This window comes from Chelmon rostratus, chromosome 12, assembly GCF_017976325.1.
Source record: "Chelmon rostratus isolate fCheRos1 chromosome 12, fCheRos1.pri, whole genome shotgun sequence".
NCBI lineage: Eukaryota > Metazoa > Chordata > Actinopteri > Chaetodontiformes > Chaetodontidae > Chelmon > Chelmon rostratus.
In genome coordinates, this window is record NC_055669.1 from 402368 (window position 1) to 419080 (window position 16713).

At 38.7% G+C, this 16713-nt stretch overlaps 1 protein-coding gene across 1 annotated transcript; it reads right to left on the reverse strand.

Moving 5' to 3' along the window:
- Positions 1-5093: 5093 nt before the first annotated feature.
- On the reverse strand, positions 5094-16033 carry LOC121614469 (dnaJ homolog subfamily B member 6-like). Its single transcript, XM_041948333.1, has 8 exons — positions 15889-16033; positions 13879-13985; positions 10858-10967; positions 10572-10637; positions 8823-8933; positions 8506-8652; positions 8167-8365; positions 5094-6859 (listed from the first exon to the last, which is right to left on the reverse strand). Exons 2-8 carry the CDS (start codon positions 13941-13943, stop codon positions 6754-6756), a joined length of 804 nt encoding a protein of 267 aa, XP_041804267.1. The 5' UTR covers positions 13944-13985; positions 15889-16033; the 3' UTR covers positions 5094-6753.
- Positions 16034-16713: the final 680 nt, after the last annotated feature.

Here is a 16713-nt window from a genome sequence, read left to right on the forward strand (position 1 = left end):
ACACCTACAATAAATTAAACAAACAAACAAACAAAAAAAAACATCCACATGTCATTGTGGCCAGATTAACTTGCTAGGGGGCCCTGAGGAAAAAATGAGTTGCTAGGCCACTATCAATCCTCAAACCCTGCATTCTCTATATATTCCAATGCACTCATTTTGTCCAAACTGACATAATTTTTTCCCAATAAGACAACATTCATGGTATAAATGAGACCTCAGATCAGTTAATATTGGGTTTTAGTGATTTGTATTTCTAAACCAATTTTCAATCAAATGAGAAGAACCACTCTCAGGGACACCTTGATAACTTTCTATACTACAGTAGACTATGCAGAGGAGAAAGAAAGTGTCAGTATGGGCCTAGCAGCTAATTTTTGCCTTGCAGTCCTCTTGTAGGTTAATCTGGCCATGCCTACAGAATGTTTTAAAGAAGCAGAGCTAGGGGTTGGGAGGCATTGGATAGGTCAAATCTACTAATTTCCTAAAATATCATTAGCAATGTCATGAGGGCACAGACTGTATGTTTAGAGCATGATACAGGCTAGCGTATATATAAGATACCATTTGATATCTCTGTATAATATGAGAAATATATATCTCATATATATAGCCCACATCAGATATGTCTTGTTTTTTTCATATGAGATACAGACTGTTCTTAGAGTGCAGCTTAGAAGCTGCCAGACAGTAAATTACTTTCAGTGAGTAGAAGACAAAATCTAATTAAAAAATCAGAGTATTTACATTAGAAAGGCATATTCCATCCACATTGTTATTGGAAATATTGTAGATGTGATACATTGCAATATCTGGGGGCCCTGTTAAACTCATCAAGACTCATCAAAACCTAGGAAAGTTTGGTATGTTTAATTATCAAGAATCCTTTCATTAAATCAGCAAATTATGAAACTGTATATCTGTCTGGTCTTCTGATGTAATGTTTACCAATTTGAAATTTTAATCCACTGTCTGAATGGAATCTAAAGGCTTTTTTTTTTTCTTCTTCTTGGAAGCCTTTCATCTGTTGGACTATAAAGGCTTATATTGCCATTAGAAGCCCTCTGACTGCAGGACTTTTATCTGATTGTGTAATGGAGTTCCACAAATCCCAGTAGTGGCATTAGGCTTCGTCTCCCCTGGCTCAAGTCTGCCTTAGTTAATTATAGACCGTCTATCTTCTGCTGGGACACATGGCTATGTAAGGAACCAAGCTGCTGCGTCAATGCTAAAAAATCGGTCTTATCCAGTCTTTCCCCTCTAAAAATAAATTACAATTAACTTCTGTAACAAACTGTTAAACTGATTAATAAACTGACTTTACAGTTTGTATGTTGGGTTTATTAAACTGAGATTTACTGGATTGCAACTGGAAATGTTATAATAGGTGACAGAGTTGACTATTTGCTCTCTCTCCACTTTCTTTTTCAAACCAGACCAAATGAATTTCAGGGCCAGGTGGAACAAACCAGAGTAAGAGCCCAAAGTGAATGCCTCCAGTTCGTTGTCAAGAGATTAAGGCGACTTAACCTGTGATTATGCACATAAGTGCACACCAAGTTCAAAAAGTACGATGTAGATAGAAAGTAGATATAAATTATATCTGGACGAACACACATCACGTTCAGGGCTGTTTTTCGATTTCCTCAAATTAACGTAATCAAGGTAGCTTACCATTGTTATGAAAATCTATATTTTTAACTACATTAAACAACGTGTTAAGAATCTGTGTGTAGCCCACCTCTGTGTTAACTGCTGATATTTCGGATAGCCGAACTCTTGCACTGCCAGGAGGTCCGACCATAGCACCCAGTTAGTTATTTCAGCTGGTTCTCCTCCACTCTGGCCGCTGATTCATGAAGCCCGACAGCACACAGACTGCTGAAGATCCGCATGTTGACGGAAAAAAGTGTCAGTGCAGGAGAGGAATGTCCCGGAAAGTATGTCTGCAACGCTGAGCGCCACGAGGAAACACAGATCCAGAGAGAGAAGCGTGAACCGGATGGCCCGGGGAGCTAACGGCCTCGAGGAGGAGAGAAGAAAGCGATGAGAAGGAAGGAGAAGGAGAGAGGGGAGAGAAAGAGAAAAGGGAAACGGAAAGAGACGGAGAGCGTGGGGGAAGGAAAGGGGGAGAGAGGGAGAGAGGGGGAGAGAGAGGTAATTGGATTGAGGCGTCCAGCACCAAGGACAGCGGCAGATCAACAGCTTGTTTCCACTGAGCGCTTATCACTGCTCCACTCCTCCGCTGGTCTGTCAGGGCCCTCACAGAGGACAGCACTGTACCTGTATTCATCCTCCCCAGAAACAAGACCTGGATGTCATCACTAGATAGAGAGACAGTGACCTGCTTGTAAAAACTTATTTATTTGTCTGTTTATTGCGGCTAACTGCCTGAAATGCACATTTACAACCAGTAAGGTGAAAACTTATTTCAGTTTCAAGTTTGTATACCAAATGCAAACAAAAAAAAAAAAAAAAAAAGAAAGAAAGAAAAAGTATAGAGCCCGTGTAGCTGTAGCTTCAGCACCATTTAGCTCACGCATGGATACATGTCCTTTTGTGATGTATCAGTAGGGGGCAGCACGTGGAAAGCCTGGAAATCGTCTGTCATTCACTCTGTCTCTGTCATGACAGTCAATCATGTGGAGAGAGCAGATACACGAACAGGCAGAGGGACATGACCAGGCAAACTCATTTTTACTGTTGAGACCCCCCCCCCCCCCCTCCGCCCCATTAAGCATTCAGGGGTAGCTAAAACCCAACTGACGTGCTTTTGCAAATCTTCATTACAAAAACAGTATTCATAATGGATTTTTGAAGACTGATATCGTTTTCAGAATAATTGTATTCAGGTTAGTGTATCTTACAGCCCTCCATACAATACATTCAGTCATTAAAGATAGCTCAAAATTTACCACCAGAGGGTAATTTTTGGAAGTGTAGAGGGGTCATGAAACTGCAACCAAGTGACCAGCCAGCTTCACCTCAGTATTAAATGGTACTGATGCAGAAAAGATTTGAAAATGGTCATGTCAATTAACTAAAGTTTTCTGTGTGGGAATTGTTATGAACAGATTACTTAAAATTAAAATGTGCTTATTCAGGCCCCTTGCCAACTACAAGGCCCTCAACAGCATCTCTCTTTTGTATTTTCTGAGGTGTGGATCAACATTTGAGGGGTTTTTTTGTAAAATAATTAAAATTTATTCCTTCACCCACACATGCTGCTAATTTCATACAAACTCAACTCAAATTTTCAGTTGATTAAATATGAGAGGAATCAAGCGGAGTTGTGAGGTGCCTAGAGACTGAGAAGATGGTGGTGTAATTTTAAGTAAAACATATCTGAGCTGTGGTGCGAGTTGTGATTCATGAAGATGTCATATGTAATTAAGGCACAAAATAGATTTTACAGTAGCGCCCATCCAGACTAAGTGGATGAATTCTCACAGTGCCAAACAGTGGAACAATCACTGGCCACGTCAAAGTCAAGTGTTTTTTTTTTTTTTAAAGAACAGGATATAAACATTTCAACAACATCATCCTAAGTTAAAAGCTATTGTGCATTATGACAATTTCGAAATTAACTATTTTTGTCAGCCACATGTACACTGCAACACCTGTTTACAAATTCTTCATATAGTTTATGAAGAATATATTATATATGTATATATACATGCATACATATACATATATACATATATATACACATATACATATATACATATATATATATATGTATATACATGACCCCTCTACACTTCCAAAAATTACCCTCTGGTGGTAAATTTTGAGCTATCTTTAATGACTGAATGTATTGTATGGAGGGCAGTAAGATACACTAACCTGAATACAATTATTCTGAAAACGATATCAGTCTTCAAAAATCCATTATGAATACTGTTTTTGTAATGAAGATTTGCAGTATATATATATATATATACGTATATATATATACATATATATGTATATACGTATATACATGTATATGTGTATACGTATATACATATATATGTACTGTATATATATATGTATGTACGTATATACATATATGTATATATATATACACATGTATATACACATATGTATATGTATATACGTATATACATATATATGTATATACATATATATATACGTATATACATATATATGTATATACGTATATATACATACATATGTATATATATACATACATATGTATATATACATATATACGTATATATATATACATATATACGTATATACATATATACATATATATATATATACACATATATATGTTCAGATGTAGTACTTACTTACTTAGACATAGGTGAGAAGACCTTCAGTGCGATGTTAGATAAAAATAGAATGTTTTAACTGACAGGTTGAATCCGTCTTTGTCTTTTGATGCTTCCAGATGATCCGTAGGAATTCAGAATGTTGAGTAAATATCCCCATTCCACCATGTCAAAGGCCTTCTTGACATCTAAAGACAATGTGGTACCTGTGGAACATTTCAGCATGGTGTGTCTGTCCTGGTGTCCAGAACACCTCCAAACGGGCCTTCCTGATCAGATGGTGAACCACATCATGTGGAGTTCCAGACACCCAGGGATAGGATGATACTAATTCAGACAAACTGATCGTTACTAATTGAGGAAAACCTCAGCCTGCAGTTTATAAAGATGACTGTATAACCGCTATTAAAAATAGTTGAAGTTTTGATATACTGCCAAACTGAAATTTTGAGAAAACACTATTCTTTTGTCACCAGCACTGCGCTGATACTTAGACTCCTGCAAAATTAATTTTTTCATTATTAATCCACAGAAAACAGAATCAAGAATTAGTGGTCTCCCAGTAGAGTTTTATCCTCCACCACCTTCTATTCGCAACTAAGCTTAAACAAGTTTGTCCCTGAATAACTAAGCTCATTTTTGCCTTGGAGTCCTCTTACTAAACTACTGCAGCAAGGTATAACTTTTAATTTTGGAGACTCACGCGAATTAGAACAAACACACAGACTCTGTCTTTATTTTTCCAATCTAATACTGTATACACAGTGTGATGAATATGGCCTCCCTGCCTGTTACAAATGTCTTATTCTGTTTTATATTTCTGTTTAGCTTAAAGATAGTCCTGACGGAAGAGATTACAACAGAATCTTTTTGCTCCTCAGTCTGTCAAACCGCAGTCTGAGGACGTGATGCAGGGCCTGTGTACCTGTGGAGTAAGGCACTAAAAGTGGAAACAAGCATTGAAACAGAGTGCACTGCAGCTACACGATGTTTTTTTTCTTTTTTTTAATATTTCACTGTAATACAAATTCTTGTTTGTAATATTGTTTTGGTATGTCTATGAAACATCATCTTGTCATTCGAGACACATTTCTAACAAATCTGACAAAGTGAAATTTATGAGCACTGACACTCTGGTAACTACCCATGGTAACGCTCATGATACTTGATGGCTAGAACATAATTGTTTATCTGCTTCACAATAAACTAACAGAGCAGAGATCAGCCAAGATTTCAGCATCCTGAAAACAGGATGAAACTCAGCTTTACAAATTTTCTTCCATGTTCATAAAACATTTATACAACCCCGGTTCCAAAAAAGTTGGCACGCTGTGCAAAACATGAATAGGACAGAATGTGATCATTTGCTAATCCTATTTGACATATTTAATGTTTTATATTATTATGTTATAATGTTTTAATCAACTTCATAGATTTTTGTATACATATGCTTATTCTGAATTTGTTGGGACAGGGTGAACAAAAGACTGGGAAAGTTGTGGAATGCTCAAAAATAACATTCCACAGGTTCATTGCTAACAGGTAATAGTATTACGATCGGGTATGAAAGGGGCATCTTCGAAAGGCTCAGCTGTTCACAAGGAAAGATAGGGCGAGGTTCACCACTTTGTGAAATACAAGAATAAAGGACATTTCTACACGGAACACGTCCGTTAGTAAATACAGTTTGCTTGCAAATGACTGCATTCTGTTTTTATTTATGTTTTACACAGTATCCTAACTTTTGGAAGGGGGGCTATAGAACGCCTTCCAATACTTGTGCATCATAATGCAACTTTAACATTAAGACTGAACATCAACAGGTGTACATGCGTTATTAAATAAACGAAAACACATTGGTATTAGAACATATAAAATTGCATAACTCATCCTAACAGCATTATTTTTTTTTAATAAAAAATGATTTTGAAGAGTCTGGACAAGCAGTAAACGGGGGGTGGGGGGTGCTTCAGATATTCCTACCCACTTTTAAATATCAAATTCAACACTTTTTTTTTACTTTTTAGATGAAAAAACAAAGTCATGCTTTGTTTTCTGAACACAGCGTCTGCGCTGTCTGCACACAGACACAGTGGAGTGCATACAGAAAGTGTTGGAAGGGGGAAGGGGGTCTGGTCATACATACATCAGAACAATACTGTGGTCCCAAACACGAAAACAATAACACCACCCTGAGCCAACATATAAGGACAGCTCCTATTCGAAAATACATGAACAAAATGCATAGAAAAGTCTGCATCCAAATCCTGTGATTTGAATTGTAGGTTAACAAATGAGTCAACAGGGAGGGGACATGAGGAGAAATAAACACAACCTAAGTATGTACATCCAAACAACAGTAGAGCACTATTATTACATTGTTGTGTTGCTTTTTCCCCTTCTATTTCAAGCTCAAGTTTGTTGGTATGTTTGTGCTGAGGTAACACCTCTCCAGCAGAGGATGCTTCCATCTTTACTTGTGTTCCAGCCGCAGCAGCTGCTCCTTACCGTTAATAGTTAATGACCTTAGCTGCCCATCCTCTTCCACCTCTACCCGCTCTTGACCATTCTCCACAATTCTGGTGGAAGAGAGACCCACAAGGTAGAGAGGATGAGAAGGAGGAGAGAATGTACATGTGAGTTTAAACCAGACTTCACTGACACAAATCATCCTAAACAGAAGAAACCAAGATCTAAGATCTCAGTCCACAGGTAAACAGGTTAACTGGCAACAGGTGATAGTATCATGATTGGGTATGAAACAGGCATCCTCAAAAGGCTTGGTCAAAGGCTGTGTGGGCAAATAGTCAAACAAAATGACTGTAAAATTGCAAGGAATTTAAGGATTTATTAATTGGCCTAACCTTGATTCTGGTTTCAGCTTTAACAAAAAAGAATTCAGTTGCTATGTAGTTTATACAGCTGAGGACATTACTAAAACACTGCTATTGCTCTGAATGAGTGTAGACTGGCTGTTCTCACTTTAGTTATAATCTGTGAAAAGCTAAAAACACAATCCACAAACACATTCATTACAAAATGCTTGTACAATAGTCTGTTAATTAAATGAAGGAAAAAAGAATGGATTGTAATCAGTGCAAATTAGTGAAAATTAGTAACTAGATACAGTTATTAGTTACTTCTTTTAAACACAATTGAATTACTTTACCAATTAATGCATATAAAACTAATTAGTTAGCTAATCTGTTGCAGTTCTCTTCTTAATGCACACAGTTTTTTTTCATTAAATTATTTTAGTTAAATTATTTTCATGTTTCTGTGCCACAGTATGGGACAACTGTCAAATTTTATCTATCACTCAACCCATTATCACTATATCCATAGGAGTTATTAATACTCCAAACCACCAGAGGACAGTACTGACTATCTTTCCTACCTGTAAGACATCTTGTATTGTCTTGGTTACAGTAGGATTTGGTAGAAGAATACCTGCAAGATGCTGGATGTACATGCTTTGTTATAGTACGTAATAACTATAATTGATAAACCCAAGTTTCTTTAGGTAATAGAGAAACATCACAATCACTATGATGAAAAGAGAGGTTGCTTTTTTTTATCATTTCACCATTATATCGGGTGACGCTTGATCATAAGCCACAAAATCCAGGGAATAGGCTGTGTTTGCTACCCTCTGTAGTTGTCCACTATTTTCATGTAAGACAAAATTAACAATAAGGGTCAAGGGAGGGCCAGGCAAGTGTCTGTCTACTAGATTTTCATTTCCAGTGATGTGTGTAGGGTAGGAAAGAATAAATAAAATCATGCAATATATACCACTGCAATGTGAGAAGAAATGAAAAAGACTAATGCCATAGTGCATACCATTAATTTCTAATGGCAGATGGCAGTCACTGTCAGTATCTACCTTTTTGTAGTGATTTCCCTGCCGTTGATGATCTTGGTGGAAGTGGACACAGAGCGGAAGTTGCCCATGCCTCCTCCTCCACCTCCTCCCCCAAAGGAAGTGGAAGAGAAAGAGGTGAAGCCTCCACCTCCCAGACTGCCCATGGTTGTCATTTGACCCATGTGACCCATGGTGCTCATGGGGCCAAAAGAACTGAAGCCTGAGATAAACAATACAAAAAAGTCTCAACAGGCCAGCAGTAATGTTCCCCTGGCAACAGTGTGTAATATTTTTGAGCTTGTGTAGTTTGCAGTGAAAAATGTTTTTAATACTTTTATAATTCATTGGTGTATATCTTACCTGGGTCAAAAGGTGAGAAGCCAGCCCCAAAGGGAGGAAAACCTACAAAGCCCCCATAAAATGAGACACCTGTACGACTGCGATTTGCCCGATTTTGGTGCCGCCGGCCACTGCCAAAAAATGGATCATCACTGAATGGATCTGCACCTGAGGGAACAGGACAGACAACAGTTTTAAAGAAAATCAAAACTTGGAGCAGGTAATAAGGAAGATTATGCTTCAGGCTGAAACTTTTCAAATTTGTTGGTATAAACTCCTAAAGCAGTGGCAGACTGAGTGACACAAGAACGTCTTTCCACTGTAAGAGTATGACTTACCAAAGAAGTTTGCAAATGGGTCTCTGCCCCCGAAGAATTCCCTGAAGACGTCATCTGGGTTGCGGAATGTGAACGGTTCGTGGAAATGCTCTCCATTGTGGAAATGCCCCCCTGAAACATTATATTAATGAAAGCTAATGTAAACAATATAAATATGGACCATCACCAAAAAAGAACAAAATGCATACAGTACTCAATACTGCTGAGTCGGTGTTTATTTTCACCTGTCTGGCCATCGTCATCTGTTCCATTCAACATCAAACTATGCTTCTGTTGAATTGCCCAGCGGCCAACTTTGCTGGAACTGGACACACACTCCCTGATGTGATGGGTCATTGGAACCACACCTGATGTATTTGACATGTGTCTTAACATGTAATCCTTGCCACTGAATCATTTTAGAAAGCCTACACTGAGCAAGTATAATTCTTTTGCGTAATCTGAGTGGAAGTTTGAAAAGGCACATAATGATGTAAAGTAACGGTGGAAATATCACAAAGACATCTGCTGAACAGGCTACAGTCGCTCTCTGTACTAGAGTGTGCAGCTAATCTTTCTGGTACCTGGCGCAGAGCGCTTAGTTTGAAGAGTAGCTGCTACAAACATGGACATGGATTAGATAAACTGATTTTTGAGGTTGCATATCTGTTTGCAAGCAGTTTTTAATAAGAGTTTTAATGAAAGTATGTTGGTCATAGACTTCAGTTCAGCGTAAAACACTCTCATCCCTCAGCAGTTGAAACTGCACTGGCTGGGCCTGAGCACCTCTCTCTGTAATTGGTTGCTGGACTTTTTCACAGAAAGATCACTAGCAGTATAGGTCTGCAGCAACACATCAAGCACCATCACACAGAGCACAGGGGTCCCCCCAAGGATGTGTGCTCAGCCCGCTGTTATCCACCCTGCTGACCCATGACTGTGCACCAACGAACATCACCAATCACCTCATAAAATTTGCGGATGAAACAACTGTGGTGGGTCTAATCAGCAACAATGATGACACTAACGACAGGAATTAGGTGAACCATGTGGTGCAGAAATAACTATCTCTCCCTGAATGCAGGGAAAACAAAGGATATTGTTATTATTGACTTCCAGAGAACCAACACCCAACCCCATGGAGACTATCCTGACCAGCTCCATCACTGTGTGGTATGGGAGCTGCACTACCTCCAACCGCAAGACTCTGCAGGACATAATGAATACCCACAAAGTATTCAGCATTGTGGGCAGCTCAACCCATCCCTCCTACATCTGGGAGAAGATACTGGAGCCTCCATGAGACATCCACCAGGCTGTCAGGATGCTGGACTCTCTCCCACTTCTCCCCTCTGTACCGGCCACTGCCCACCACCTCTTCTCATCACACACACACCCATATTCAGCACCAGCCACTTTATATATACAGAGACTATAAAATACTACTATAAAAATCTGCTGCTATCTGTTCTTGCACTTAAGTCTCATAGCATTTGCAGTACATTTTTAAACACGTCCTGTTGCTGTCCTATTCCTCTTTATTGTTATTGTTTTTAACGTTATATTTTTTGCATACACCGTGGGACTATGAGAAACATTACTTCGACCCCTCTATATGTCCTGTACATATGGTGGAAATCAACAACAAAGCTGAGTTTGGAAAAAAAACTGACATGTTCTCATATTTGTAAACAAGAAAAACAGTTGTTCATAGACATACACAAAAAATGCTTCTGGTAAGCTGTGAGCTTTTCTAAAAGGAGCACTTACCTCTTCCAGTGTTGTTCCCTGTCAGCCCCACCTTGCCGTAGCGATCATATATGCTCCTCTTGTTTACTGGAAGAGGAAAGTGAAAAAACTCATAAGTACAATAACAATAGTGACAATGCAACTAAGTCAGAAATACAAGCACCACTGCTTAGGAGAAAGAGATGAACTCCTCTGCTCCCCTCAGACTCTGTGTTGCTGGTATTAGCTTCTCTACATTAACTACTGAGCAGTGTTTCCATGGTGTCTGGTGTTAATTTGCATATTTGTACAGAGTTGTAATACAAACCATCTGACAGGACTTCATAAGCCTCTGAAAGCTCCTTGAACTTCTTCTCAGCTTCCTCCTTGTTGTCTGGGTTTTTATCGGGGTGCCACCTCAGGGCCAGCTTTCTGTACCTACATGAGGACAGAGGGAGGATGATGGCTGTTTAATAAGACTGAAAAAATAAAATACATTTATCTTGCTGTCATGATACTGCTAACTGTGGACAAGAAGAACAAAAAACAATCAGCTGTCTTCTTTTCCAACCTGTACATTTTTGTGGACACAGGTCATTTTGTTTCTTTAACTATAATGTTCTCACCATCTCATTAATTGTAGTATTTGTATTATTTTGCTTGAATATCTTATAACTGTTAAATCTGTGGTGCCAAACATTGTAATTCAAAAATCGTTTAGACAAAATAAAAACAATTTCAGTTAAAAGATTTTAATCAAATTAAATTTAAAATCAAACCACATTTAGTATTATTACTTACCCTTCAGCCATTGCTACAAAAAAATCCTAAGATTTACAGGGAAAAATGCAGCACACACTCCAGCACTATGCTCTGCAGCTTTATCTTACTGGCTTTTATTGTGAAGCAGCAGGAGATAATGCAGTTTCTCTGTCACAGAGATTAGCATCACTTTGTTAGCAGTGTGCTTTACTACAACCGAAAAATAAGTCCACACAACTAGATATTTTGGACCTTTGTTTGTCACTGTATTTTGCAATTGAAATGCTAATGGTATGTTCATGTCAATATAATTAAACAATGTTACAGTTAGGTCATGTTACTGCCTACAAGAGCAGGAAGGAGCAAAATCCAAAATACAAAGAAGAAATACAAATTTCCAAGCTAATACCAATCCGATGCACAGGCTAGAAAAGAAATATAAAATGGTCCTGTCTAATATCCACAATTTCAGAACATAATTCACACTAATAAGCACAGAAGTTGAATTATAAAGCTCTTCAGTGAGAAGAGAACAGCTTTAATTTTTCTGCAAATCATGGTTTCAGAGCACAGGAGCAGATATAAAACATGTTTTGCATAACTTCTACCTGAAGTTTTGGCTGACGGGTTTCAGCAGGGTTTGTTGGAGTCAGCTCTTTATGGCAGGTAAAGCTGATGGAGCCAAACTGGGGAGTGGCTTAATATTACTCAGAAGGAGTAATAACAGTTGACACCTCACAAGCAAAATTGCCACTAAGTGACATTAAAGTTCTCACATATATGGTGAGCAGTTTGAAGACACTGAGCACTGGAATCCTCACTGTTTAAGTCTCAGTTCCAATCACCCCTCCACCCTTGCATGCTCTGACTTTACAAATGTGTCCCTTCACACTCTAAAATCTTGAGCTGCAGACTGATAACTTCGTTGGTTTTAGCTCAATCCATAGTTTTGTTGTTAGTGAGGCTCCACAGAAAGTTGACCACCCTAGATAGAATCATTCATTAGTTGTACAGTTGTGTTCAAAATAACAGCAGTCCCACATCACTCACAAGATAAATCACTGTTTTTTGTTAGAATTTCAACCTCTGCACTGCAGGTAAGTTTCTAGAAGGTTTAGTAAAGGTATAGAAAACCAACAGGCATGAACTGAAAGGGGCGTGTTCAACAAAAAAGGCAGTGCTGAGTTCACTTAGTGAGGTCATTGATTCTGTGAGAAAAATAGGTGTTAAACAGGTAGCCCTGATTTAAGGATCAAGGCAACTGACGCTGCAGATGCTGGCTGTGCATTTGTCCTTGAATAAGATAGTAAAATGGTCGTTCAAGACACTGTTCAGAAGAAGAGCATTCTTTGATGAAGAAATTAATAAAAGAGGGGTAAACCTATAAAGAAGTGCAGAAAATGGCGAGGAAGAAAAAGAAAAATGACTATTCGAATGGATCGGAGAATAACCAAACTGGCCAGCCATTGATCAGCTCCAGGATGCTCAAAGAAGACCTAATGCCTGTGAGTACTGTAACAATCAGACGACGTCTATGTGAAGCCAAGCTACCAGCAAGAAGCCCCCGCAAAGTCCCATTGTTAATAAAAAGACGTGTCGAAGCGGTAAAAATTTGCTAAAGAACACATTGACTGGCCTAATAAGAAATGGTGTAATATTTTGGGGACTGATGAGAGTAAGATTGCTCTTTTTGGGTCTAAGGGCCACAGACAATTTGTCAGACGTCCTGCAAACACTGAATTCAAGCCACAGTACACAGTGAAGCATGGTGGTGCAAGCATCATGATATGGGGATGTTTCTCATACTATGGTGTTGGTCCTATATATCACATACCAGGGATCATGGATCAGTTTGAGTCCATTAGAATACTGGAAGAAGTCATGTTGCCGTATGCTGAAGAGGAAATGCCTTTGAAATGGGTGTTTCAACAAGACAATGACCCCGAACACACCAGCAAGCGGGCAAAATCATGGTTCCGGACAAACAGTTTCAGGTAATGGAGTGGCCAGCACAATCCCCGGACCTGAATCCCATAGAAAACTTGTGGGTTGACATAAAAAATGCTTCATGAGGCAAAACAAAGAAAGGCAGAGGAATTGTGGAATGTGGTACAATTGTCCTGGGCTGCAATACCTGTTGACTGAGCCAGAAGTTGGTCGACTCCATGCACCACAGATGTGAAGCAGTTATCAGGAACCGTGGTTATACAACTAAATATTCATTTATGATTCTCAGGAAAGCATTTTTTTAGTTTATAGAGATCATTTTTGAGTTTGTAAAGACAGATGTCAACACTGCTATTTTTTTTAACATTATATTTCTTGACTTTCTGTAAAATCTTATCAAATTCAATTACTTTTTCCAATTTTCGTGCTTTGAAATAGAATGTGCAGTTTCCCCAATGCATTTTTGTTCATTAAAATACAATTTTTTTGAAGAATTTTGACGTTTACCCACCTTTTTAAACACACTGCTATTATTTTGAACACAACGGTATGTCTGGCAATCAGAGCTTTTGGAGGACAAGAAGGTGACAGCAGCACACTTGCTAAAATGTGTCAGAGCACTAAGACTTCATCAACTCACGCTTTCTTTATGTCATCTGCAGATGCATCTCTCCGTACTCCTAAAACCTGGTAGTACTCCACCATGATGAGTGGATGAAGGGGGAAAATTCAGCAAGCTTGATGAACCTGAAAGAAAAATGAGAGCTGCTGACTAATGTTATACATGAAGTTAATTTAAATTATACGTCACCCAAACAGCAACACGGCACCAATGTGGCTGTCAGTCTGAGTAGCCACTATGGTTGGTATCCTGGATTTATCAGTCAGAACATTTTAAGCAACATTGCTGTCTTGTGACCTTTTATAGCTAAGCAATGTCTACTTTTAGGTTACGCATGTCGTTGAGCTATGAGAAGCCCAACTGAAGCGTGATCTCATCTCACATTGTTTCACTTTTATGTGCATAAACATAAATGCACAAGGTTATTATGCGTTTATCAAAGGGTACTCTGGAGCTGCTGGTATACAACAGATATGGTTACACTTAACCAGTCTGAACTGGTCTTAAAGCAGAAAATCAAAGGAAGATAAAAGCAGACAATGAGGACTTTTATTTTATTTTATTAATTATTTTGAGATATATAATGCGCACATCTTAAATATCTGATGCAAGCATTTTAGAGCCAATACTTCAAATACTGCCAGGACTGTATGGGGAAATAGCTTTAGTTTTACTTTTAATAGACTAAAATCAAGCTGAGTGAACAGATGGAAATCAAAGCTCCAATGGACCAGCCAGATATGTAACATCTGCAAACATGCTGGACATCTCAGAGCCTTTCAGAAGTTTGCCTACAAGCTTGATCCTAGAGGCAGTGCCAACGTCTAGGTCAGGAGAATGATGGAGTACTCCTGCCTTGCCTGGATGAATGCCTCACAAACCACTCTTAGGCAGCTAGATATCATACAGAAAAAAAACTGAAGATCACTGGTGTGGACAGCATAAATGATTATGCCATCAACAAGCTGGGCCATCATAGAACAGTTGCTCCGACAACTGTTCTTTTCAAGATGCATAATCCCGACTTTCTGAGCCTGAGCTCGCGGTTGAAGCACCCAGAGGTTACTACCAAGCCATGCCTCGTCACCCCCAAGAGCTCAAACCAAATGCCTTGACAGGAGCTTTCTCCACTCTGATTTAACAACATGAAACAGCCTTCCCTCTGCTGTCATCGGAAATGTCACATCAACTAGTGTTGATTTTGATACACAAAACATTGAAACCATATATTTAATTGAAAATGGCACAAAGACAACATATCAAATGTTGAAACTTGGAAATTTCATCGTTTTCAAAAAATAATATCTTCGTTTATAATTTGATGCCAAGTATCGATATCATTATTTTCAAACACTGGCAGCAGAGTCACCAGTGCTTATAGCAATCACATACACTTTCTTCAGGAAATTCTTCTCTAGTCCACGAGCGCTCAGTTGTAATGCTCCATATTGATATTATTGATATTATGAAACCGATAATAACCATAGTAGGGTCACTGAGCATGGAATCGCAATACTGATGAATGGGAAATGAACTATGTCTGAGTCCTGATTTGTCGACGCTAATCATTTCATACATTTTATAGTTATAAATATAGTGGTAGCTAGAAGACATGCAAGACTAGGATGCAATTAAAATGTAGTTTAACTGAATGACTCTAACGCCAACCATCTAAACCTGATCTCCATACACCCTATTTCAGCTTTATGAGTGACGCTGACTTGTTTATCTCTCTGTGACCCTGAATGGCTGCTGCTACCGAGCTAACATAAATAAATGGAAAAGACCTAGGAAAAGAGCACGGAGCGGATGTGTAAATAAGGGTTAAACCAGCACAGCTTTAATATATAGTATGTCTAACAATTCGCAATGAAGAATTTAATCTCACTCAAATATTTTTGTTTGTTGAGGTTTTTGTTAGCTGCTCACTTTAGCTAACCTAGGCGTAAAATGGTTATAGCGTTAGCTTAGCTCTGCTTAGCAGTACACATCATTAGCCCAATTAGCTATTCTGTCAAATACTCTTACCCAATTCAAGTGCAGTTGTCCGTGATCTCAGGAGATATATACGTAAGAAAGAGAGACAGTATGTTAATTAGCTTTTGACAAAAACTAAACAGGTTTTTTCATGATCAGCGGTTTGCAGGTTCAGATTAGACGCAACGTCCTGTTTCTGACATCTTCTTCTTTGAGGTTTTACGGCATCTGGCATCAATGATGGGGCATTACTGCCACCCTCAGGTGTTATTCTCAATCTTTATCCATTATAAGGGGAGATACTACAGCGTCCCGTAGAGCCGCCTGTCCAGACCAGTTGTCCTAAGAAAGCGAAATATTCATTTCCTCCCATGCACATTGTCCCCAGAGTCTATACTTTTAACGCTGTCCTCCACCCGCCCTATTTTCCATAACTGTGTCATCATTTCTTGTCTGTCATGTATACATTTCCTGCATGATATAAGAATATACTCAACTGTCTCAGCCTCATGACATGAATGTAATGGCCTGTTGGGTGTTTTCCTATAATGAATAGTGTACTGTAAAGGTTGCTGTGCCCAAAACTCAGCTTGCTTAATTTGACTTTCTCAGTCCACTTATTTCCTCTACTTCTTAATATTTTTAAAATAAACAGAACAATATTATCATACCTTACTTTGCAGGAGTCCCGGAAAGACACACTTCAAGCCAAGTAACTAGCCACCCTAAGGACAAAACACCCCAGGCACATACAGAGCAATGTGATGTTTGCAGTGCACGCCTTTCCCCTCTAATTTTGATTGAATGAATTCAGTATTGTCTTTAACCATTTCTCTTTTGACTGCTTCTTTTGCCAGTTTATCTGCTCTCTCATTT